The sequence below is a fragment of the Amphiura filiformis genome, chromosome 15 (assembly GCF_039555335.1).
Source record: "Amphiura filiformis chromosome 15, Afil_fr2py, whole genome shotgun sequence".
Taxonomy (NCBI): Eukaryota; Metazoa; Echinodermata; class Ophiuroidea; order Amphilepidida; family Amphiuridae; genus Amphiura; species Amphiura filiformis.
In genome coordinates this window covers 64,764,165-64,791,549 of record NC_092642.1, presented here as the reverse complement: position 1 = coordinate 64,791,549, position 27,385 = coordinate 64,764,165, and the positions used below count along the sequence as shown (strand labels likewise).

General features: G+C 37.8%; 1 protein-coding gene across 1 annotated transcript in view; it reads right to left on the bottom strand.

Annotated features, from left to right (window-relative positions):
- Window positions 1-27,385, bottom strand: part of LOC140171104 (disks large homolog 5-like) — a 172,311-nt gene that overhangs the window by 65,555 nt on the left and 79,371 nt on the right. Inside the window, 4 exon segments of the mRNA XM_072194272.1 lie at window positions 14,641-14,806; window positions 14,809-15,475; window positions 15,478-15,861; window positions 15,863-16,185. Of these exon segments, the coding sequence (XP_072050373.1) occupies window positions 14,641-14,806; window positions 14,809-15,475; window positions 15,478-15,861; window positions 15,863-16,185 (1,540 nt within the window).

Genomic DNA, 27,385 nt, shown 5'->3' with positions numbered 1-27,385 from the left:
TGTGAGCAATTTTATCAATATAGATAAAATCAGCATGCAATAATGTACAAAATCGTGCCTTTTATTAGTTCATTCTTGACTTAAATATGGCAACAAAATTCCTCCACAAATTTCGCAATCCTCTTATTTGCATAATGCCGCCTAGCAACATAATAAGATTAGTGTGATGGATTACATCGCTACCACTAAACATATTCTACCGCATGTTTTATGTACTGCATATTTCTTTTTCTGGGGGGAAAAAGTGCCATAAAATGCCTGTAAGCTAGAAACTGGCAACCTACATTTCTCTGACATCTCAATTGGGGAAATCCATTTAAAGTCCACACTCCCCCTGTAGAAGATGTTATAGACATCATTGACATGGGGATTATGGATTTAAAATGGAATGAACACATGCAGCTCCATTTGAATGTCATACTTTCCCAAGACAGATCCAATCTGAATCTTTCACAGAGGGAAGGTGAGTTTGAAATGGAACTGCCTAATGTGTTCATTTCATTTTAAATTCTCCCTGTAATATTTCCAAAATCTTCCACAGGGTGTAGTGGATTTTAATGGGAACAGCCCATTTGGCTTTTCATTTCATCCCAATATTCCTCACCAATCATCATACTGACAAAAAGGTTGCTTCTCCCAAATGATTTTGAAAAACCAGAAATACAGGAGGTAAAAACTAATTACATTGGTACATTGGGTTTATATGCTGGTCATCCATTTAGATATAGTAAACCCATCTGAATTTCACACTCCCTGTGTGGCAGACTAAGGTCATGTCTTCCATAGGGGGTGTATAGATTTCAACTGGAATAGCCCATAGTCCGGTAATAGGCACTATCAGAGATTCGATCAGAAAATCTATAAATATAAGACATCAAAAATCAGATTTTTCTATAAATGAAGGGGATCATCATGTGCTAACATACTCTGTAAGTGATAAGATTGAAAACCACCTAAAACCCCGGCCTAAAACTTCCCATATTTCGGTCAATGTTGGGGCAGTTTCCCTGTATGGATACTTTTAAAATGCAGGGACTGCCTTTTGAGGAGAGCGAGAGCTATAATAGCTCTCTACTGCTCTCCATAACTATAATATAGGAGAGTGATTTTATCTCTCCTTAATAGTTGACCATCCTCTCCTTACGTTCTATTGTAAATGTTCTAAACAGCTCTCCTTGAAGGCTCCGATTAGAGCTATTTAATGCTCTCCTGCAAATTTCAAAAGACAGTCCCTAAAATGTATGCATTTGGATGGAGTTGCATATTTATCACCATTTTTTGGTTTTCCCTATTTTTTCATTATAAAAAAATACCTAATAACAATTTTATTCACTTATCCTTCACTTAATGCAAAATGGGCACAAAATTGGGCAGGGGTGTAGTACCCCCTTAATGCAATTGCTACAATTCAAAATTTAACAAAAACATTTTACTGGAATCGCTAACAGTGTCCTACACCCTCGCAACAAATGATCACAACTATGGAAAGCACACATTATGTACGAGCAAATAAAAGCGCAACAATTCTTTTAAAATTCCAATTAATGTGTCAAATTATCGATTGCACGCTCCATAAAACTATAAAGTGTAATGCATTACTACAAATGTGACATTTACTTTGCATTCATATCCATTTATGATGCAAAAATTTTGCATTAACTCTCTCCACGTGGGTGTCGACTGCAGACGACAATTTTTTTCTTTTTCAATTAAAAAATTCTTTCAGAATTGTACACTTGCATGACCATATTGGAATCAGCATGAAAAATGCATTAAAATGAGTACAAACAAGCCTAGTATTGGTTTAGTGGCTCTTAAGATAGCTTTAGATATTTTGTGAAAATATCTCAAAACCTTATTATGTTGTTAGCATGCAGCATTAAGCAACTAAAAAATTCAATCTGTTTTACAGGTGGGCAGCCGTGGCAGGCAGACCTTTCCACGTAGTGTCGGTTAATGGTTGGCCATTTTTTATTTTTCTCTGCAAATGTCAGAAATTACTTTTAAATTTGATCATTTTTTATTTTTCTTTGCCAATGTCAGAAATTACGTTAAAATTTGATCATAATAACGAAAGTATGTATTTCATAGTCACACATGGTACGCCTAAATAAAGAAGTCTTTTGCGTAAATGCAGCAGCATATCCAGGGGGTGTCTCAGGGTGTGCTGCCCCCAGGGCCCCAGTATGCCATCAGCTCCCAAAGACCAACCACCACAAAAAGTCCAGGGAATATACCCACCAAAATATTATGATGTGCCCCCGCTGGGCTGCCCCCCCCCCTCCTATTTTTGGCAAAATCATGCAAAATCAAAATGGTTGTTCTATAAAAAGGCATCTATAATCTTCTGATGATTTTTTTTTTGTCATCAAATCACCCAATTACATTTTAAGTGTAAACACATCATCATCTAAATTGTTTTTTCTTAACAATCCTTAATTATAGCTACTCAAAGACCGGGCCTGTTTTCTTCCCACGATTTCTGTGGCTTGGTGGTGGAGGACAAACGATCCAGATAAATAAATGAGGGTTACTGGAAAAAAAGGCCATATAGATCTGCCATAGCTGCCCTATAAACATATAACAATTTCTGTATTGTATAATGTACACATCTACAGATAATTTACACCTGGCAGCTATTGCAGATAGGAGCTTCTTGCAATATAAACCCCTGGAAATGACCAAAGGATCTGGTTAACCCCAGAGTAAACCATGCACATCCATAGCTGGTCATTCAATCTCTCCTTACATTATATGTAGGACTAAGAAAAGACTCCACAATGCCCAGACTCAGTCCCAATGCTCTGTGGCGGGTATAAAGACCTGATCATATCACATCCCGTGAGGGGTGCTGTCTATCCAAAGGCTGACATAGAGCCATATCACTTATGAGTTGCCAATTAGTACTTTTTCCACCTAATTGGGCTGCTCAACTATGCGTATGCCTTATAGAAACTAAAATTGTACGTTGAAATCTGAATCAAATGACCCATATACTGTATCAGGATGAAGAAGTCCTTGCCCCAATAATCCTTGTGGTCAACAGTAAAATTATGCTGATGTTGAAGATGGCTAGATGATGATGATAATGATGACAATGACTGTGATGAAGATGAATATCAGTCCTATAGATACAGATACATGAAGAAGATAAAGAATATGCAGCTATGAAGATACTGATGATGATGAAGATGAAAATACAGATGATGATGATGATGATGATGATGTCCCGTCTGGGACATTGATGAAACTGCGATACAACAATGGCTGCCGTGACCGATCGAGTGAATATTACGGTAACGGGGTATGTCGCTGCAAATTTATAGCAGATTTGAGCCTAGATTTTTGATATAAATTCTGTGCCATAATCATTCAATTGCTCAATTTTGTGCCGGTCAGAAGTAAGCTTATGGAAGCTCATTTTGATTGAGTGCTGGTCGGCAACTGCTCGTGGTGAGTACTGCCATCCGGCGCCTTAACAGTAACAACCATGAAGCTGAAGCTATCATACCAAATTATTGTCGCAAAATTAAAATATGATAGACTAACCCTCCACATATAAATGGTATTTTTAATTTTTATCCAAGGTTCAGGTGCTTTTCCACTGTGCTATTCCACTTGAAATCCATACACCCTCTATGGAAGACATGATCTTAATCTCTCACACAGGCGGTGTAGATTTCAAATGGAATCACCAATTCAGGTAAACCCATTTGAAATTCATACTCCCTGTACATGGTAGATTAAGGTCATGTCTTCCAATGGGGGTATATGGATTTCAACAGGAACAGCCATATGACCTATGAAACATGCATTAATTGACACCTGAAAATGAACACGAGACTCATTTGCAATGCAACGAGTTACGTGTAATCGCCACGCCATGAGAAAATAAGAAGTAAGCTAGCCAGCTCTATATAAAGCCCATTTATCCATCACACAACTGAATTCAGGTCATGTTTAAGGAGAGCCTGTCATCGTACCATTTGGTTCGTGAGCAGTGTGTATTCTGTCTTAAGTTTCCCCGGGTTCTGTATTGAGGGAGAAATGCAAGAAGGCCTTATCTGTAATAGCTGCCAGGTGTCATGTTTAGAGGTCTACAATAGCGAATGCAGAAATTGTTAACTGGGGAATAGTAGTTTTAAGTTTTGAGACATTTTCTCAAAATATCAAGAGCTATCTCAAGAACCACTGAACCAATACTAGGCTTGTTTGTACTCATTTAAATGCATTTTTCATGCTGATTCCAAATATGGTAATGAAAATTTACAATTCTGAAATTTTTCAATTTTTAAAATTTTTTTGAAACTTTACATTTACAATTGACACCCCGCATGGAAGGAGTTAATATAATTTGTTTCCACTACACTCATGTGATTTCATGTTCTTTTATCCTCTATAAATTTAACTGAGCTAAGAGGCTTTCTTGCACACTAGCGCTTTAGAAATGTCTCATATTATTATTATCATTAAATGTCTATAAGGCAGCTATTGCAGATAGGACTTTTTTGCATCTTTAACCCCTCTCTATTTTACCTGGTTCATTCTAACGCTAACGCAGTCATATCACATCAAAATCTTCCCATTTTATTGCTATCTTGGATAATGCAGTGCGATTCTTGTAAATTACAAACCCACACTCGAATATAGAAGTGTTATGCATCCACTTTAGTAAAACAGCGAGAGTGAAGGGTCAGAATTTTTAGTTTAGGATAGCAAATTGGCTCTCATCAGCTACACCGTTTTAAAGATCTGTTTTGAGCAGGACCGGCCATCGCCTCCCTTTTCAAGAAATATGTTACGTTTTTCTTTATTTCAAATTTGAAATTTGAAATATTTGAAATTTGGTATAGGCCAACCCACATTTGTGATGGCCGCCCCACATTTTTTAAACTTTGCTACGGCCCTGGTGTTGAGGGTTGATTAAAAAGCATGGGTAACACTTTTATATTTAAGATATTTAGTAACCCTCTCTCACCCCCATCCCACACACACTAAAACCTCTCTCTCTAGGAGATTCTGGGGTACACTAGGAAATCCACACTCCCCCTGTGGAAGATTTAGCTCAAGTCTTCCACAGAGGGGGTATGGGTTTCAAACAGAATAGACAATTGGGTAACTTCCATGTGAAAATACTCACTCCACTTGTGGAAGATATAGGATAAAACCATTATACAGGAGGAGTATTGAGCTATAAAATAATTAACCACATCAAATTCCATTTGAAAAACACACTCCCTCTGTGGAAGACCTTCCTTAAATCTTCTACAGGGATACAGCAGATTTCAACTGGAATAACCCATTGTATAGCTCATACTAGTAATGGGTGCCCCAGGATTTCATCAGGCTTTTATTAATGATGTAACACCGCAGCATATCTATGGTAACAGTGAGTCAGCCATCATCCAGGGACTTCAGTGATGGAAGAGTTTGTGGCCCATCATTGCATAATGCATATATATTAGCGGTTTTGTACACCCAGGCATGAGACTGCACTTTCCTAAAAAAAACTGAAAAAACTGAAAATGCGCGTGAAATTGGGCAAAAAGTACCAAAAACAGGCTGAAATTAAATAAAGTTGCGGAAAATTTGAGAAAAAAGAGCCCAATTCTTGAATTTAAAAAAAAAAATAGAAAAATTTACACTTTTTACAGATTTTCTTCAAAGTAATATTTTCTTCACCAATTTTTAAAATTTATGCACACCCTGAATCTAACGTTAAGCTAAGATTTTGAATTGGATTAATCTTACTATAAATAGGGGAATGTTGTATGTATCTATCTATGTATGTATCGTGTATAAAGGCTCCGTCAGTTTCGATCCAAATGTCGCCAAATTCATACGGGACATTGAACCATATACCGAGACGGTTATGCGAAAATTTGGTTGGAAACGGTCAAGAATTGGCTGCAAAAACAGTAAAAATATGGGTAAAAACGGGTTTTTTGTTATGAAAATCGGTTACCAGCCTACGCGTCACTGCAGCTGGCCGGCAGCGTCGGCGCCAGCGTCGTAATGCACATTACGCCAATGCGCGCGTAAACGGCGCAGAGCCACACTTGCGACCCAGAGACCAGTGGACATGATAATACGGAAAGAAGGAAAAATAAAGGACAAAAGGTACATGGACGGGTCACGGGATACCGGTGAACACGTCCGCAGACACGCTTATGAGAGGATATAATAAATACGGGAAAAAGATGTGTGTTGTATAAACAACATGAAGCGGTACTATAAAGAAAAATAAAACGGGTACGAGTAATTAGGCCAACGGGTTAAAGTAACTAAATGAAACGGGAACGAAACAAAGAAGGAAAGAAACTAATCAGGAAATGTAAGAAAAAAATAAGCTAAAATAATGAGAACAGAATTAAGTAAAAAACATGGAAACGGGAAATCACAAGCAGCAAATAAGAAAAGATGCTAAAAGGAAATGTAAGAAAGAACAGATTTAGAAAATAATGGGAACGGGTTAAATAAATAAATAACATGGAAACGGAAAATCACAAGCTAAGCAGAAAAAACTAAAAAAGAAAATGTATAGAAGAGACAGATTTAGATAAATAAAATGTACCTTTTCAATGATTCTATCTGTTCAGTAATTCTTCCTGTTATACTGAAAGTTCCCATTTACTCATCTAGCGGGGACCAGCAAGCCGCCGGTATCCCGCTAGTGTTTTTAACCAGTGACAAAGTGTAATAAAAATATATATAAAATCGATGACACTATAATTCACAGGTAATTGGGCCCCAGGAATTGGACTTCACAATATGCCAATCAATGCAATCCCCAGTAAGACATTGACATTGTGGCCTAGGACTCTAGTAGGTGTTATTGATATCATCTGAAGACCCTTGACCGATTTCAATCCCTGCCAAAGAGAGATATCATGAGAGATATTGCATAATTAGTTTTCAGCATTGTTTATACATCCCAAACATTGTAAAAGGGGCTATCTTCGAACAATTTACTTTCTTTAGCTGTGGTTAAGGTTAACCTTTCTATTCGACTCACATGGAAAAAGGTTACAACATACAAATACATTAAAATAATGCTACTGTCTTTTGCCATAGGTTGGTTATCTGTATGGCATATACTTTGGCAAAAGAAAGTATCTTACTCTTCTTGTCTTTGACCTTTCTATTCAACTCACATGGGAAAAGGTTATAACATACATTAAAATAATGCTACTGTCTTTTGCCACAGGTTGGTTATCTGTATGGCATATACTTTGGCAAAAGAAAGTATCTTCTTCTTTATTGTCATTGCAAGTTGCATCCTTTTACCCATATGAGGGTCATTAAAAAATGACCAAACATATGGCAAAAAGAAGTACCATGTTAGTGGACTAAAAATAAGATACGCCCTTTTCACATGTTAGGGTTGCATAGGACGTGACATACACAGCAATGGCTTTGGGTGAGACAGGTCCAATCCCTACAGGTTCTTTTCATTAAGCTTAGTTCTAATCCTATCTCTCTCTATCTTGAGGGTACAGATATGGAGGCGTCAACGTAACACTGGACAATTGAGCAAACATCATGGCAGTTCCTTTTATGTTGTATGAATTGCATACACAGTTTTGTTACTAGAAGCATGTTGCTATTTTGAAATCAAAACATTTGGTTTGGGCAGCCAAAAGAGCATACATATATATTGCAAAATTATTGCACTATAAAATCGAGCTGATGTGCAAGTTGTTATCATTAGATTAATTTCAGACATCCGCTCTCCCCATGGTTCATTTAGAATTGGGTAAATGAATCATGAAAGTACTCCGTCCTTTGGAGGGGACGTTAAGCCATCGGTCCCGTGTGCAGAGAGCCATACCTGTACATGTATTTCGCAGCCAGTTTCGAAAAGAGTAGGGTGTTAACCCCTGACTGTGTCCCAACCCATCCCGGTGTTCAAATGGACCCCAATGGAAATAAGCTTCAATAGAGGCTTTCAGTCTTGGGTTATCCAGGGTTGTCAAACCCCGAACAAATCAAATAAAATAAAAAATCATTGGCATCCACTAAGGAAAAAGGGAATATCTTTATCATTATCACCATCACATTTAATATCTATCTAAAACTTAAAAAGAAGGATGAACATGTAATATTAAAACTAGATATGGTGGGGGAAAAAACAAAGGCCCTGTTTTTAATGATGATATTCCGCTATGACGTAGGTCTATGAAAATACAGGAACATTTGTTAACTCCACAAAATGAAGAATAAATTGTCAATATGGTGATTGTCAGATGGGCCTAAGGTGCCAGTCCTACCTTCATTCTGGATAGTACCCTGCACACCAACGTCATGCGGATATTAATGTAGATGTACACATATAGACAGTACGACACACAAACAGACAGGATTATCTGCAGATACACACAAACACAAAACAAACACATTTACATATAAATGTAAAGACAATCATATTAATTTAAAGGGGCATTATGTGATTCTAGCATTCTTGCGTTTAGGGTATGGTCCAATATGAAGAAGCTTATTTTTAACAATTTCAGTTGATTTGGACATTGAGTTTGGATATTGAGTTTGTGAAAAAAAGTGTCTCAGTCCGTTTAGGTCCGGCTCTTGGAATCATTTTGCTTTTGATTTGATTCTTGTTTTTAACTTGTTTAATATTGTTAATGCATTGTTGTTGTTGCCATTATTATTTTTACTTGGTTGGACTTGCAGGTGACTCAGGGTGGTGGACTGGTCTGCATTTTGCAGGCTCCTTGTTTTTGCTCTGTTTTCTTTCTCCCGGCTCGGCTCCCCACCTTTGACCTGACCCCCGCAAAATGTTCCCCTGGTCATGAGATTTATTGTATCGAGTTTGAGCCCCATACTCCTTACAGATGTCCAGATAATGCAATTGTAAGATTTTACCCCTTAATGACCTTTGACCCCAATTCTGTGTGCAAGGTATGGGCAGTGGGTAAAGCCGATGCACATGTGTAAGTGACGCATTGTGCTATGTAATATGTGGCAGAAGAAGCATTTTGAAGATATTTGGTTATATACCTAAAATGCCCCTTTAATGACCTTTGATCCCAATTCTGTTTGCACCATATGGGCACTGGATATAGGCGATACATATGTGCAAGTTACGTAATTGTAGGGTGTAACATGTAGGAGGAGAAGCATTTTGAAGTTTGTTGCCAGAAGAAGAAAGAAGAATCGGGAGAGCATTACAGTACCTAGCTGGGGGGTGTAACCCCCCCAGCTAGGTAAGTACCATGTTAGTGGACTAAAAGTAAGATACGCCCTTTTCACATGTTAGGGTTGCATAGGTCGTGACATACACAGCAATGGCTTTGGGAGAGACAGGTCCAATCCCTACAGGTTCTTTTCATTAAGCTTAGTTCTAATCCTATCTCTCTCTATCTTGAGGGTACAGATATGGAGGCGTCAACGTAACACTGGACAATTGAGCAAACATCATGGCAGTTCCTTTTATGTTGTATGAATTGCATACACAGTTTTGTTACTAGAAGCATGTTGCTATTTTGAAATCAAAACATTTGGTTTGGGCAGCCAAAAGAGCATACATATATATTGCAAAATTATTGTACTATAAAACCGAGCTGATGTGCAAGTTGTTTTCATTAGATTAATTTCAGACATCCGCTCTCCCCATGGTTCATTTAGAATTGGGTAAATGAATCATGAAAGTACTCCGTCCTTTGGAGGGGACGTTAAGCCATCGGTCCCGTGTGCAGAGAGCCATACCTGTACATGTATTTACGCAGCCAGTTTCGAAAAGAGTAGGGTGTTAACCCCTGACTGTGTCCCAACCCATCCCGGTGTTCAAATGGACCCCAATGGAAATAAGCTTCAATAGAGGCTTTCAGTCTTGGGTTATCCAGGGTTGTCAAACCCCGAACAAATCAAATAAAATAAAAAATCATTGGCATCCACTAAGGAAAAAGGGAATATCTTTATCATTATCACCATCACATTTAATTTCTATCTAAAACTTAAAAAGAAGGATGAACATGAAATATTAAAACTAGATATGTTGGGAAAAAACAAAGGCCCTGTTTTTAATGATGATATTCCGCTATGACGTAGGTCTATGAAAATACAGGAACATTTGTTAACTCCACAAAATGAAGAATAAATTGTCAATATGGTGATTGTCAGATGGGCCTAAGGTGCCAGTCCTGCCTTCATTCTGGATAGTACCCTGCACACCAACGTCATGCGGATATTAATGTAGATGTACACATATAGACAGTACGACACACAAACAGACAGACAGACAGGATTATCTGCAGATACACACAAACACAAAACAAACACATTTACATATAAATGTAAAGACAATCATATTAATTTAAAGGGGCATTATGTGATTCTAGCATTCTCGCATTTAGGGTATGGTCCAATATGAAGAAGCTTATTTTAACAATTTCAGTTAATTTGGACATTGAGTTTGTGAATTACGCATAATTAATTGCATGAATTATATTGTCCCGACATTTCTCTGTCAACAGACAAAAAAAATTGTCAAACAATTGAATATTCATGCAAGCATTTTGTAGTCTAGGTTTCTAATGCTGTAAAAATCTGAACTTTATTGGAGTAAGTGAGGGGACAAGGCTTTGGATTACGAAGTGCCCCTTTAAGTATGGACATACATTTTTTGTATAATAATAATCTTTACTTGTGAAGCACTGATTGTGCCTTTAAATGGTCCTTTACTTGCCGAGCACTGATTGTACTGTTGTCGTATATACATCAAGTACAACAAATACATGCGCATACACGCATACATACACCGTCATGAATGCATGATCTCTGCTCAATGCAACCATATTTACTCTGAAATTGCGCATGTTCATCCAGCATTATGACATATGTATTTAGATCAATAAATCAACGACATAAATAGTGCATTTCACGTCCCATTGCTCAATATAATGCAAATACCACATAGTGTACTAGAAGTTTTAATGCTTCATGTACACTGACATTGAACATATACCGAAAAACTAAATGATATCAGGCCCCAGTCAATGCGCCGCTATTTTTTTCCCACAGCATTCACAACACCTTGCTTTATTCTGTCTGTTAAAGTGCTGCCGTAAATTGACTACAAAATAGGCAATTAATCATTCCATAGATCTATTCTATAACACCCTTCCTGCTTCCATATGGCTTCGGTGGATACAGATATCGATGTAGGAAAAAATACCAAATGGTATAAAGATTTGTAAGTTTTGAGGTGTATCTCACAAACAGTAGCATAGCCAAGAAGGGAGGGCAGCTGCCCCCTGTGAGTAGTCTTGTCCCTCCCTCTTTCCCCCATGTGGGAGGCCTTTTTGTAATTTTTTGCCCATTTTTGACCATTTTCATCAAAGTTTGCCCCCCTCAAAATTTGCCTCCCCCCCCTTGCTGTCACTGCTCGCAAACCTCTAGACCGGTAATAAGGTTTGTGTTTCTTCTCAGCTGAATCAAATTCATGGCAATACAGCTCATTTTTCACAAATTTTTGCGCAATTTAAGACACAATCGATTTAATCCTACATCCGCCCGGAAAGGGCTAGATGTGTGCTTAGTAAACCAGGGCACGCATGCCATTGCTGTATTCTCACGACGCCTACGACAGACGTAGCCACCTACGAATGGACCCTAGAAGGTACACACAGAGTCAGACTTACGCTGCACATTGTGTTTAGATAAAATGTGATGCAGTCATGCAAATCGAGTCACATGTCGCGAAAAAGGCTATTCCGTTTAAAATCCATACATCCCCATGGAAGACTTGTCCTTAATATTTCACACATGGGAGTACGTATTTCAAATCGAGTTACTTGAATGAAGTCGACACCTCCGTGTGAAAGATTTAAGGTCATGTCTTCCAAAGGGGTGTATGAGTTTCAAATATAATAGCAAAATTGACTACAAAATAAATCCTTCTATGTTTTCCTACAGTCTCAGCAGTGTTCAGTGCTAACATGGTAAAAGGGCGTATCTCATATTTACTTCACCAATGTGATACTTTCTTTTGCCATAGCTTTGGTCAACTTTTTCAATGATCTTCACATGGTAAAGGGATGTAACTTGTAAAGATAATAAGAGGAAGATGCTTTCTTTTACCAAAGTATAAGCCATACAATTAAACAACCTATGATAGCAGATAGACAGTACCAATATTTTAATCCCTCATACCTTTTTTCCATGTGAATCAGATTAAAAAAGTTCAAATAAAAACAACCTCAACCATGGTAAAAGGAAGTAAATCATTAGTGATGTATCTGGAGAAGATACAACCTTTTACAATATTAGAGCTGTGTTATGGTTTTATATTTCAGAAATGAGCGATTCAATTATTTCTTATTTAGAAATGCGTCAGCGATATAGAAAAGTTCTAATAGACTAAAGGAAAATCTCAAATTTGTGCTTCTATCAAATTGTAGAAACGTTTTTGAGTAAAAGCTAAACCTCTATCTTTACTAAATTTTTGGATTGAGCAGGTCCAAATTGGGTTATCAACTTTGAACTTTTACTAACAAATGCCTTACAAAATCAATTTATCGAAATTTTGGGTAATCTATAATGCTTTTTTACACATCTTAAAATATCAAGGGTTTTAATCCAGAAGGTGCTATCTGCAATAGCTGCCAGGTGTCATATTTTCAGGTAATATAGAATGCACATATTGTCCAAATGTATATAAGGCAGCTATTAGAGATAATGCTTGCCTTAAACATGTTGGTCACATTTAAACCTTGGTTATTAAGTGCCCATGTGGTTAACTGTTCCAGACAGACGGCTCAAAATATTCACCTCACAAATATATGCCAACCTATTTTCGTGCTCACTGGACATTTGAAGAAACGTGATTCGCAAAACAAACACATACAAAAGGGGGTCATTATTCAAAACACAATCGCGAAATTGTAAAAAAAAAGGTGTTCTTCATTTAAGAATCGAGTATAATGTGCATACATGTACTCTATTATTCATCATGCTCACAATATTGAATTCTTATTTTAGGAAATAAAAATGCGCAAACCTTGCTTAATATCGGGGCTTGTCATATCGACTATGTGTTTCTGTAAGAAGAAGAGGTATCTTTGAAATATTGTTTGCCTTTTAACCAAACGAGGGGCATTGTTGTCGAGCAAAAAAATGTGTGAAATCACTCAAAAAAGGAGTGTTTTTCCTCTGAAAAGTTCGCAAAATGTGAATCAAAATGAATGTTTTCAAAGTTTTCCGACGAGCATGAGTACACACGGATACATGGAGTGCGGGGACCGAGTTCACTTTTTAACTTCCTTGATTATAAAAATGTAGGAAGTTTCCAACCACATGTAGAATCAATATGTTTTATGCTCTAAATTTTGAAGAAAAAAATGAATATAATTAAAATCATAAGATCTAAACGTTGGGCATCAGGCAGATCCCACTAAATGTCCATGTCCATGTTCAGGGCCGTAGCAAGCGGGGCGGCCGGGGATGCCATGGCCGCCCCTTTTTTTGAGAAATTTGTTATGTTTTTCTTTATATCTTTATTTCAATTTGGGCATATATTGGTAATTTGGCCGCCCCACATTTGTGATGGCCGCCCCACATTTTTCAACCTTGCTACAGCCCTGTCCATGTTTGTCCAAACGAAGCTCATTCATAATCTATCTTGAATGATGTTACAAAACTCTGATCCGATGTCTGATACCCTGCATCTCAGATTTCTAATCTCAAAAAAACACTCTCAAATCTACATGTATATTAGCAAAAAAATTTTTAAATAAGGCTTCCTGAGCAAGACAGCAAAAACAAACAAAACAAAACAACAAATAAACAACAACAAACTTTCATTTGTTGACAATCAAGTCACACACTAGACCCAGACTACAGAACAGAATTGCAACAACTAACACTCTCAGTAACCTATCACATGCAACTTTTCCTATTTCTGATGCTCATGTTCATTCATCAATATCCTTCATTTGTCAGACAATTTATCAAAAATATGATGATGTTTTCCATTGTATGATCAGAAACGCTTTCAAACAATGTTGAATCTGTCTGCATTTATCTAATCGTTCATAATGTTAAAACGAGACATGGCGTCTCAAAATTGATTTTCCGAAGACACATCACAGGAGAAAGTATGTCAGTTTAAAATGACATACTAATGTTCTGTTCTGTATGGGCCTTGTGTTTCCAATATGTATCTCAAATTCCCCTATCCAGTATAGAGAAGATAACTTACACTTCCCATGATGCATTTCTTCCATTTCAATTTTCTGTACTGATTTGCTATACAGTGCAACATGGGTCGATAGTGACAAAATGAACAGAACACATCCAGATCGTGCAAAATATGTTTATTTTCTCAACCCATGTTTAGCTAGTCTATTCGGAAAACAAAAGGAACCTGTACAAAGTTATGGGAGTGTCATTTGATCAAATGAGGTGATGCATCATGTTGCATAGGATTCTGGGAAGGGTGAGATATCTTCAGTATTTCAGTAAATCCCGATAGCCTTTATGAGGTTAACCTCATCTATGCGCACATCAATGCAAATATCATCAATGTATGCAGTTCAAACATGCACTAGTGTAACATATTTAGGGTTAAATTGCGACGACTTTCGGGTATTTTCAATATCAAATTGTATTTATCTATAGACTTACCTCACTTCCTTCAGCTGTTTTGACATTTCATTTTTCTGCCTCTTGACGTCATCTGATTGTCTCAGTGCCTCTGCGTACTCACTCACCGCACGATCCCGCTCTCGTCTCAACTTATCACAGAGTGTTCTCACGCTTTCCCTCTCTTGTACGATTTTATCCCGTTCGGAAACGCAAAGTCTCTCTGCTGTTTGGCACCGTCCGCTTCTTTCTGCACGTCTTTGAGGTCTTTGGAGAGTGTTGACACCTCTCTCCGTAGTGACTCCATCTCCTTGTTAACTTGATCATATTCATTACACATAGATTTTTGCTGCTGTGCAGATTTGTAGTACTCTTGTAACAATTGGTCGCGTTGGTCCAACGCTTCCGTGCGCTCTCGTCGAGCAACGTCCCTTTCCTCTTTATATTTCTCAAACTCTTTCAGCGCCTTATCGCGCTCCTGTTTCACCTGAACAGTATTGCTAATCATATTGCGATAACATTCCGTTAGGTCATTACATTCACTTAAAATGGAATCCCTTTCTTCGCAAATCATATCCAGTTTATGCTCTAACTCTTTGTTGATAGCGTATATATTTTTGATCTCCTCTTCCCTAGCTCTCCGTCTTTTCACTTCCGTTTCCACCTCATTCTGAAGTTTCTCAATATCCTTATGAACTACATCTCGTTCACTCATAACTAAAGTATATTCCCGTATTGCAGCGTCTCTCTCCTTTGAAACTCGCTTAAAATCGCTCTCCAAATCCTGTTTTATCTTTTTGATGTGATTCGCTTCTTGCAAGGCTTTCGAAAACTTATCAGTTGCTTGCATTTTCTCTTGAACGGCAGCATCTCGCTCACAAGCATGGCCAGTTCATACTGACGAATGAACGCCGTGCACTGTTGTTTAAGAGATGTTCGCTCTTTATGAGATGCATCTTTCTCTTGCTGTAATGACTCGTTTAGGACCCTTAATCTTCTAATTTCTTCTTCTGCACCTTCAAGTTTACTCACAGTAACACTATGCTCAGACATCAAATCTGCGTACCTCTTCCTAAGTGAGTCATGATCCTTTTTCAATGTCTCGTGCTTGTTTAACGTAGTATCGTACATTTTCTTGATGACTTCTGACGATGCAGTTTGATTCAATATATCGCGATTTTGACGCTGCAACTCTTTAATGTCATCGGAATCATCATCGTGGAGCTGTCGCAAGTCTATAATTTCTTGTTGAGCGCGATTAGCTTTCGGCTGACAGTTCAGCATATTCTTGCTTTATGGTTTGCAGTTCACTGCGAAGTGTGTCGCTGTTGGTGACTGCGGCTCGGTTTTGTCGGCGATAAAACTCCACTTCTTTCAACGCCGAGTCACATTTCTTGGACACATCAGAGTGCTGTTGACGTAATACATCCAAATTAATCATGGCCTTGTGACAATCTCGCTGTAATTGTTCGTAATTCCGACCAGCTGGGCTTGCATCAATTCTAGACAGGTTGCTATCATCGGAGGTTCCGCCGCTTGCGCCGTTTTCTTGAATGCCATTCTGTGGTGACAGTACAAAATGTGGACCTGAAACAGCAAAAATAGACGAAACAAAATCATATTAAATATTCATTCGCAACGGAAAAATATAGCATAATGGTAATTTTGTGACCTGTATTTGTGTTACGTTAATTAACTGAATTTGTATGCATCTTAAAGCTTTACACGTGCAGTGCTTAGCGAACTATTTTGGCGCAATGTGTTACACGCAGAACACAAACAACCACACAAAGTTTGCTAGGTACATAGCGAAATAATCCAGAGGTATATTAAATTGCCTCCATGAGCGACACAACATCATCAACGAATGCTCTCTGTGTTGCATGCCAAATGGAGCAAAGTGACTTGTATTGTATTGCTGAAGTCCATGCAGAAACAAGAGAATTGATGTTCAAAAATCACCTTCAGATGTAACTTTCTCCCGGTGTTTAGGTTTCGCACACACACAAAAGTAGTTGTGCTATGCATATCTGAGCCTTGATATCGCTAAAGCTTGTGCAACTGTTCTCACATTTTGAATACTAATGCTTCATTCTTGATACAAAAAAGGCTTTTTGTAATCACTTCTCTGTCACTCAACAATGACACCCATTTTCAATTACGCTTACGGTAGCTTGTCACCTGCGTATACGTGATGAGATCAAGAAAAGGGAGTCGCATCTTGCTTGCGTTCATTTTGAGATGAAGTATAGAGCAGTGGCATAGCGTCAGTCATTCAATGGGGGGATACTATGCATAATTGAGGGACTGTTTTTTTATGGGATTTTTTTTGCAACAGCAACTGTCAATGAGATTTTTAAAATCTTCACTCCCATTCAGATTATGTTACCCCAGTGTCCTACAGAAAGTTCCCAGTGCCCTACGAGTCTGTGCCACTGGCCTAGAGAAATCTTCCATTTGATTGGGGGATTGGGGGATATATATACCCCTCCTGTCTCCCACCAACCCACCTCCCGTGCCTAAAGAAAAATTCTTTTTGCATTATATAATTTTCTGTCACAAAAAAACTTTTCAATTACCAAGACCGAAGGCTTAATTTTAAAGAAATCTGCAGCATGCTGTAACTTGCAAAACGGACAAGCAAAATATGAAAAGTGACTTCGCTAGCAAAGTGATGCATTTTGATACAATCAATTTGTGTATACATATGCCTGCACTAATGGTAGGGCTTATATTTTTAAATGTACTCAAAGTAATAAAAGATAATAATACACCTGGATTTAGTCCATTAGCTAGGTTTATTACAGCTAACAACCATTACTATCATCATCATCGTCGTCAACAGCAAAATTATTATAAAAAGTCAATCACCAATATATTTTTCAATATTTTTTAAATCTTTACTAATAAGAACGAAGGTTCAATGCCCAATGGAGTACTTAAATTATTTTTTGAGGAGTTGTGCTACCTGAGATTCAAAACCCTACCTCTCTTCTACAGGTAATTTTTACCCAGGAAAGAGCTCAATTGTGCTCTTTTCGGGCAATATTTTTTAGAAACATGGACTCATTTCTACAGATTTTTTGTGTGTAAAAATCAACCCCATTTTACCCATCCCTATGTCTATGGATTTGTTGCAAAAACAGACCAATTTGGGCTGCACATCCCTAATATACTTCCACTTGGAATTACCCCCCCCCCCATGGGTTCAATAACCAGAAGCGTATTCCCCTCATTTCATCAACACACTGTTAATGCTACAAGATATCTACCCAAACTTTTCTAATGACAACTTTTATACATGTACTCGGAAAGTAGATGGGTATTAGGTAACATTGGAATCACAGAACATTCCGATACATGCTTGGAGATTACACAGCCCAGAAGTGCAACAACATACAGATGAGCATGATGCCAACACCATCAGCGAGAGTTCCCAAAAACTATTTCCAGAAATCGGCCTGACCCGGGAGCATAGCCAGGACTTTTTCAGAGGGTGGTAAAGCAGGATGGGGGGGAGGGATCAAGGCAACTTTCAAGGGGTAACATTGGATGGTCAAAAATGGACAGGGTTGTAGCTATGGTAGGGCAGCAGTGGGCCGTGGAGCCTACCACTCACTTCTGAAGCCCATCACTGAAGGTTCATTTTGATGCTAGAGCCCAGCACCCAAACTTTAAAAAAATGCATATTTTATCAAATTGATTCTTAAAATGTCCACTTTTTTTGAAATCTTGCTAAGTCAAACAATTTCTGTAAATTATCACCCAACACTCAATTTCTAATGGCTAAAACCCTGAAAATGGACTAAAAAGTACAAAAAAGCACACAAATCTTAAATATCAGAGTGGCCAGCATACCACAGGGGGCAAAGGGGGGGGGGGGTCAAGGCTGCTAACAGGGGAGGGGGCACTGCCCCTTGCCCCCTCTGGCTCATAGAAAAACGTTCAGAACCAAAGCTGCAGTGTATCCAATAGTATGCATGGCTTATAGATAGATGAAAACATCTAGAATCGTTTCTGATTGAAACAACGCCAAAAGGATTAAAATTGCAACATGGTGGTGTGCAAGATGCCTAGTAACCAAGCAAACATTCAACCCATTACCACAAAACATTACCATGTGTCAATACAAGAAGTCAATGCACTATGGATCACATGACCAATTATAGGAAATGTACAAATGATGGCACAATTTTCAAGGAAACCATTTATTGTTTTCTGGACATGGTTCAAAGTAGTTCATTCCCTTGAACCCTGGCCAGTTGATGAGTAGAACTAAGAAGATTGTGCTTGCATGTATCTCCAATTCATTCACCCTGCCTTCCGAGTTGCCATACCCACGACTTGGTAGCCCAATTGGGTGACTTTTGATGATTTCCCCATTACTTTTGACCCTTCTTGTCCCATAGAAACCAAGGGTTAAGAAAAAAATTGGGCGACTTTTCAACAGTGGCTCCTGTGACTTCCGGCAGTTTTCCCATTTTCATAAAAAACAATGGTTAAGAGAAAAATTGGGTCATTTTTTGACTATTTGACCCGTAATTCAAGCTGCACATTTGAGGCAACCCTGCCTGCCTTCTACAGTGTTTGAGCAATGAACCTGACACCAGCAGTAGATATAAGGAAATCATATGACACATAAGTAGTAGCGAGTCTCTAGATGTATTAGTGCAAGGTGTACATTACTAAATAAATCTTCAATTGAAAGACACATAAAGGCAAAAAGTAAAAAAAGAAGCTATGTGTACGCAGAAATTTTATTTGTGTTTTTTTTTTTCACTTTGCAACCATTTTCAATTTTTTCTGCCAACTAAAACGACATATGTTGCATGATGCACCCTCATGCCAATCCAAATAAAAAGGTCCACTTTTTTTCTGTACAAACGTTGTACCCCATGATAATACAAATAAAATGGTCCACTTTTTTTTGTACAAACCTTGAAAATCTTGAAAACCTTGAAGGACAAATTCACAAGAGGTCCTGTGACTTCCGGCAGTTTTCGGTCTCGTAAAATCAATGGTTAAGAGACAAATTTAGTCATTTTTTGACTATTTGACCCGTAATTCAAGCTGCACATTTGAGGCAACCCTGCCTGCCTTCACAATTTTCTTCCTTTGACGAAGATTAAAATTGCTTCATTCAACGAAGCTAAAAGGTTGTTTCAACGAAGGAATGCTTCGCTTAACGGGCCAATTTTGTAATGTGTACGCTCCTTCTTTCGACGAAGGAAAGTGACCATGTGACCTTCACCGGCTTTAATAATAAGCCAGGTGTTAATAGCTTCGTTTGAGCTTCGTTAATTTGCATGAAATGTGTACAGTGCAATTTCTTTGTTTGATCTTCATTCAGCATAATGTGTACGCATGCTTAATTAGTTAATCAAGATTAACTTATCTTCGTCGAATGAAGAAATTTTCTAATGTGAACAGGGTCCTAGTGGGCCACCAGCTCCCAATGAAATAAAGTAGCAGTGAAACTAGATACTATTAATGTATGTAGTCAGCGAATTTCATCCACACAACTGTTATGTTATTATACAATGACACAAGTACTGTAGATCAACATGATCAATACCTGCAGATGCTCATGCAATCATCATCCCAGCAAATATACTTTTGCATTTACACCCCCACACCCCTACACACAAATCAAGAGATACCACTGTGCTTTCCATTGTTTGCACATACCTGCACACACACCCCACTCTACAAGTGAATGTGTGCACACCCCCTCTCATTCATGTATGAGCACACCGACACATACATACTCATCCACAAAAATGTCCCGATTCTTTTCTACAGTCTATGCTTATCCCAACTTTGTACACTTTTCAGTCAACCCTACACCCTGACATACACACATTATTATACTGACCATCTTTCCGTCTGCGCTTTTTGTAAACATGCCTTTTTTCATCACCATACAAATCACCAGCCGATCTAGCCAAATAATAACTCATAATTACAACAAATTATTTACAACAACATGGAAACAAAATTCACCATATATCCAGTCCATTTTCCTCATGATGAACATGGAATGTGATGCATCCAATCATCGGACAAAAATGCCAGAATTCAATATTTTTGGAACTTGGTGATGTCACTATTCGCAGCAACTCCCATGGTCATACATAGTATTGCCATTGATTATCCAAACATCTGGTTAAGTAATCAATACCATCATATTAATCGCAAATATACTAATTATGACAGCAGCGTATTGTTGCCAAGTCTACTTTATCACAAGCATGTTGGGCTATGCCAGTTGAAATCCATACACCCCCTATGGAAGGCTTGATTTTAATCACCTACACAGGGGGTGTAGATTTCAAATAGGGTTACCCATTCATGTAACCCCATTCGAAATTCACACTCCTTGTGTGTAGGATGAAGATCATGTGTTCCATAGGGGGTGTATGGATTTTAACTGGAATAGTGCATTTGGGTGCATGCACCAACACAAACATTCTCATCTGTCAGTACGCAGTTCTTTAGCCCCAATAGGCTTCTACATGCATAGAATGACCTTTGAGTGTGTTGGGTACAAAAACTCATACTCCACAACTTGAGGTCAACTGTTGAGCTATGCTTATTGAATGGAGATTATTGAACTTTGTTACTGGAGATGAGGTCATTGTATGTATGTGCAAGCCGCGAAGCAGCCTTCTAGCGTGATTGCATGATCAGAGAGGGCCTGTCATGGTCCCTCCACACTGAACAAGTGCCAAGAGGACAGGTGGCTGGATCAACCATTGAAATCCCCCTAGATAAACCAGTGGACCTGGAAAATGGGAAATCCCCAGGAGTAATCCATGGAAATCTTAGGAAATGGGAGTCAATCTGATTCTGCACACAAAACATTGCAATTTAAAAGTTCAAAACATGCAAACATTAAAACTTGGATCGCAAATGATTTGGCCAAGTATATGGCATGAGGACTCCAATGAGCTATCTGAGAAACAGAGTCACTCAGTTCATCTCAAAAGATACCACCTTGCAACACAAGTTGGATTGATAATAAATTGGTTTTGCAAAATCTATCTGATGAAGAAATACTATCTACTAGCTCATCACAAACTCTAGATAGTACGCATCTTAAAGGCCGTGACAATCAGTGTGTGAGTCATCTTGAGGATGAGAAGTAACACTTCATCTCTGGTAGCATTGGTGTTCAATCACATGTAGTTATGTCAAATGTTTCACTCTTCATGTATAGAATTTTGATTGTGATTAAAATGAGTATGATAAGAATAATCTGATGAACATCATCACTTTCAAGCCGTATTGTAACATTTCCATAAAAATAGATTTGTATTGCATTTCCACAGAATGTTAGTTTTTACTGTCAGATATGTCCCCTTATAATATTGAGCCAAACAACTGAGGTAACGCAAGGAAAACTGCAGTTTAATTCCATTTCTCCTCAGCAAATGGTACAATATGCCTTTACTGATGGATTTAGATTTTCTGTTTGTTTCTGTGTTAAGGGGGTACTACATCCCTGCCAAATTTTGTGCCTATTTTTGCATTTTTTTCAAAAATTATAGCGCATTGGCGACAAGTAAGATACGTATATTGTTGGGGCAAGGACTACAACTACTGCACTGGAAATTTTATTTCAGCAGAGGCAACAGTTGTGGAGTTACGGTCAAAAATGAGGGAAAACGAATATTTGATCAATAAATCAATAACTGCTTGCCTTGAGTTGCTGAATTTTCAGTGCAGTAGTTGTAGGCCTTGCCCCTATAATATACATATCTTACTTGTCACCTATGCGCTATAATTTTGGTGAAAATGCAAAAATAGGCACAAATTGGCCAGGGGTATAGTACCCCCTTAAAGCAATACTCATGTAACATTTGCGCAGAGGAGGACGCTCTCATTTTTAGTTGTTGAAAATTCAGGTTTGTACACAATTGCAATGTCGTTTAATTAATTAACATACAAGAACTTAGGTGCTGTATATATGACAAAATCTGAGATTTTGTGATTTCATACATACGTTAGTCAAACTTGCGTATAATTGCAATCATTGACGCATAAATAGATGTGCATTATTTTTACATCTATGCCTGAATATACAGAATTTTCATAACATTGACTTGATGACTTCATGAACAATCAATGCATTGGCGATATGCGTGCTGGAATGATATAGCCATTTTTGTTTCGTTCACCTCATTTGTTCACCTCAAAATTTAAAGGATCATGAAACATTTTGTGATGAAAACAAAATTTTAATCTATTTTCTTTACGGAAATATTACAATATTCCTTTAAAAATTCATGAAATTTAAAACTTCATGAAATCATTACTTAAATGCTCTACATGCTAGCCATAGGCTAGCAAAAAACTCCCCAGGAATATGACCCATAATTTCAAACATTTGATTTTTTCTTTCCTGTAGTTGTAAGTGATACAGCGCTAGACAAAATTTTCTTTTTTTTTTCTGCCATATGATATCCCAAATCATGTTGCAAACAAACTGTTCAATTTCGATCAGCCACATCAAAATGATAGGCACTTGACTCTGTCCTTAGACGAGTAAAGCGTCATGACACCCCTCCCTCGATATCGTTCAAACATCAATTAATTTTGTTGTTAGCGTCTGCTGGAGGTGTTTTGCTGATAATTATTTTCATTAAATCACCCCAAGCCAAATTCAGACATTAATTGAGCTCCTTTTGAGCTGTGAGAGCTCCATCCAAGTAGTGATCTTTAGTACAGACATGTCTGACTTTGTTGGTATGTCAGCATAATGTTTCTTGAATCACTTCAGTCCACATTGGTCCGTCCTCTGTCTATAAGGCACAGACATGTCGGACTTAAATGGTATATCTACATAATATTTCTTGATACACCTCAGTCCACATTGGTCCATCCTCTGTCTGACTTTGTGAGCATATCTACATACTGCTTAAATAAATAAATAAATGTTGACATTTATACAACACGTTTTAGATGCATCAAAGCGCTTTTATGTGTATCAAAGTTGCCGTTTTAAAATAGAATATGTTTCTTGATTGACATTTAAGTTTTAGTCAACATTTGTCCCATCCTGATGTCTTGAATGCCTTCATTCAGCAGTGGCGTAGCCTGGGGGTTATGGTGACAGTCTGCCCCCTGTGAAAAAATCTTGCCCTGTGGGATGTTGACCACCCTGATATTTAAGATTTTAGACCTTTTTGTACTTTTTAGCTCATTTTTGACAATTTTCATCAAAGTTTGCCCCTCACCCCCGAAAGTTGCCCCCCCCCCTCCCCCGCCAAACTCCCCCCTTTGCTCACCCTCTGAAAAAGTGCTGGCTATGCCACTGTCATTCAGATTATTAATGCAAACAAGCCTCGAAATAAGCTGGCACCCAGGAGCCATTTACCCAATGGTCATAACATTTTGGCTCTTGGTCCACACCAAAATAATGTTAACCAGGCTCTAAATGTTTTTAAAGAATAGAGCCTGGTAGTTAAAGCGGGTTTTGTATTTTATGTGTACAATTAACATTTAAACGACTCTTAGCTCTTTAAAAATGTATCATGGTCCACTAGATAATCACAGGACCAGGAGCCACTTTTTCCAAGTGTGTGGCTCTTGGTCCAGATCTCCTTATTTCGAGGCTTGAATGCAAAACATCAACAGAATCATATTTTTTATTTAGTACAAACTGGATGGTTGATTTTTCAACAGTAATCTGTATTCTTAGATGACATCATCGAACAAGTCCAGATTATTGCAACAATTATCCAGTTTAGTCCCGATTGGTTTGTGCTACACATCATTGTGTAGCTAGCTCCGTAAGTGTCACCCTACTTGTCATATTATAAGTAAAAGATTGTATCGTTTTCCATACGCAGCTTGTTGACATTGATGGGGTAGCTAAAGTCCGAGCAAGGCAGGCCACGATGACGCCCATCATCTCATTATAGCTTGTCTTACAATAACATCAACAGCTAAGCCTCATTGCCAAACATGATTGCATCTGGAATTGTATATAATGTTGAAAATGATTATGTCAGGCTGGGGTCCACCTTGCTTTTGATCTTGAAACAATATCTAGATATTTTGCCAACATGGATTTTGTAGACTTCATAGCTTTTTACTGGATAACAAAAAAATTTTTAGCGAGGACTCATAGCTCATAACCTGTGTGTATGTGCACACTTAAGTATGTGGAATGTGCGTAAGTGTTTGCCAGCAAATGAGGACATACACTTTCACATTTAAACCGTGGACCTCTCTGCAATGGAGGACTGTCCTCGGTTCAAGGTCTGCAAATGACCACAATGCATTTGTAATGTATTTATGAATACATGTGATTATATGAGGGGGTGTGTAGGTGCTTGTAGGGGTGTGTGTGAGTATATAATTGCTATCAATTCTGAGAACTTACGCATAACAACATACCGACACAATGAGGACCTTGTGCATGATGAGGACTTAGACATCAGTCCTCTAAATATATAGTCCTCTGAAAACATCGTAAACAGCATCCTATATACCCTACTCCAACCTCAATAGCTACCATTTGTCCTTTACTCTATAGTTTAGCGTATTCTCAAAATCCCAAGCAGTCAAGCATCATTAGCCAGTAGTGAGTAAGTAACCAGCCTGCTTCACTGACACATAGGTTTTCGTGCTAACATGCTCACTTTCAATGTCAATATCAGAGGATATTGGGCTGTCCTCTGAGTGTTGACCTTTTGAGGACTCAATATTTGGTATATTTCATTTTTGTGCAGCCACAGCATGACTTACACACCAACAAACCGAGGACTGTTGGACTTCAACAATTGGGCTATTCCAGCTAAAATCCATATACTAAATAGTACCTCCTATGAAAGACATGACCACTGGGAGTGTGAATTTTAAATGGGGGCCTGAATACCCGACTCCCATTTTAAATCTACACCCCCCCCCCCACCATGTACTTTATGTGGGAGATTTATCTTCCATAGTGGGTGTATGGATTTTAAAAGGAATAACCCATATTAAGTCATCTTTCAGGTCATGAGAAAAAATGCGAAATGCAATGGATGTGTGTAAAAATATGGTGGGGTGGGGTGTCTGTGTGTTTATGCTAAAATGTTATCCAAATAGTTGCATCATGTAATAGGCTAATCAAACACAGCACTGTTTAGCACTCTTCATACTAGCCATAGGCTTAGACATAAAAATGTTGAGATATTTTCTCAAAATATCACTGCAAGAGCTATCTTAAAAACCACTGAACCAATACTAGGCTTGTTTGTACTCATTTTAATGCAATTTTCACGCTTATTCCAAATATGGTGATGAAAATGTACAATTCTGAAATTTTTGAATTTCTAAGTTCTGAGATATTTTCTCAAAATATCAAGAGCTATCTTAAGAACCACTGAACCAATACTAGTACTAGATTTGTTTGTACTCATTTTAATGCATTTGTCATGCTGATTCCAAATACGGTCATGAACATTTTCAATGATGAAATTTGTGAATTTTTGTTAACTTGTCGTCTGCAGTCGACACCCGCGTGGGGAGAGTTAATAGCGCTAACTCTGATGCGATATTCTATCATCCCCCATATTTTTACAACGGCTTCCCCAGTATTTATGAACACTCCCAATAACTGATTGCAGTTCATCATGTTCCAATTTTAGCAAACATTTGTTAAAACATTACTTGCAAAAATCTGGATAACTGTGCTAAATTAAGAAAATAGTCTGCTCCGTGTGATGAGATAAGTATGTAATGTAGATATATAGCTGGTAGCAACATAGAAATCTTTTTACAAATACGCAGTAATCCAACTGGGACAGGAAAAATTAAATCATGTTTTTCTTACGAAAATCTGCATCATTTGTCTCTGCATATAAATTAGTCATTATCTCAGCAAAATCAGTTATTACAAGAATATTACTGCTCTCTTTGTTTTAAACAAAATTGATCATATATGAGCCCAAAAAGAAAATATTTTTATCGGATGAAAATAATAGTAATAATAAAAAACAGCGAAGCGGTAGGTGCTGGTTGTTTCTTGAAACAAAATGCACTGCACTGTTCTTTTTAATTGCATTTCTGGTGTTTTTTAATAAAATATGTGAAAAACTAACAACTTATGTGCTAACATTTTAATGCAGTGCACACATCCAGCCACCTGCATGTAACACAACAACTAAATTAATCAGATTCAAGGTATGATTCAATGTAACACATTATTGCTACTGTTGAAGTATAATGTTGTAACATTTGCTAAGGATGACGCCCTCAATGTTTGTCAAAGTTTTGATTTTTACACAATTGTAATGTACTTTAATAAACTAACATACCCTGCAAAAACCAAGGCTTCAGGTGTTGTATCTGACAACTGAGTTAACTTAAGGTGGTACTACACCCCCTGATAAATTTGTGTAAATTTGTATTATATCGCCAATTTCAAAAAATCAAAATTATTTGATATCAGAAGGACATTCTTCGTATTCAGAATGCAATTCGATATGTTTGATGTGCTCTCATGGCCCACAAAAAATACTGTCCAAACGCTCATCATGCGATCAGTCATATGGTCACAGAAAGCTTGGTCGGCCAAGCTATACCCCAGTGGAAAGCAGGCCCGTGCACATGTCTGCCACCCAAAAGTGGTTAAAAACTGCACCTAAGAAAAAAAGTTTTCTCTTCTTCTTTCTTTCTTCCTTCTTTCTTTCCTTTCCCCTCGCCAAAAAACAACTGGGGCATAGGGTTAATATTCAAATATTAATAGTACATGCAGTTTTTCAGTTAAATGGCTAAAACAGGACAAATAAGGCTC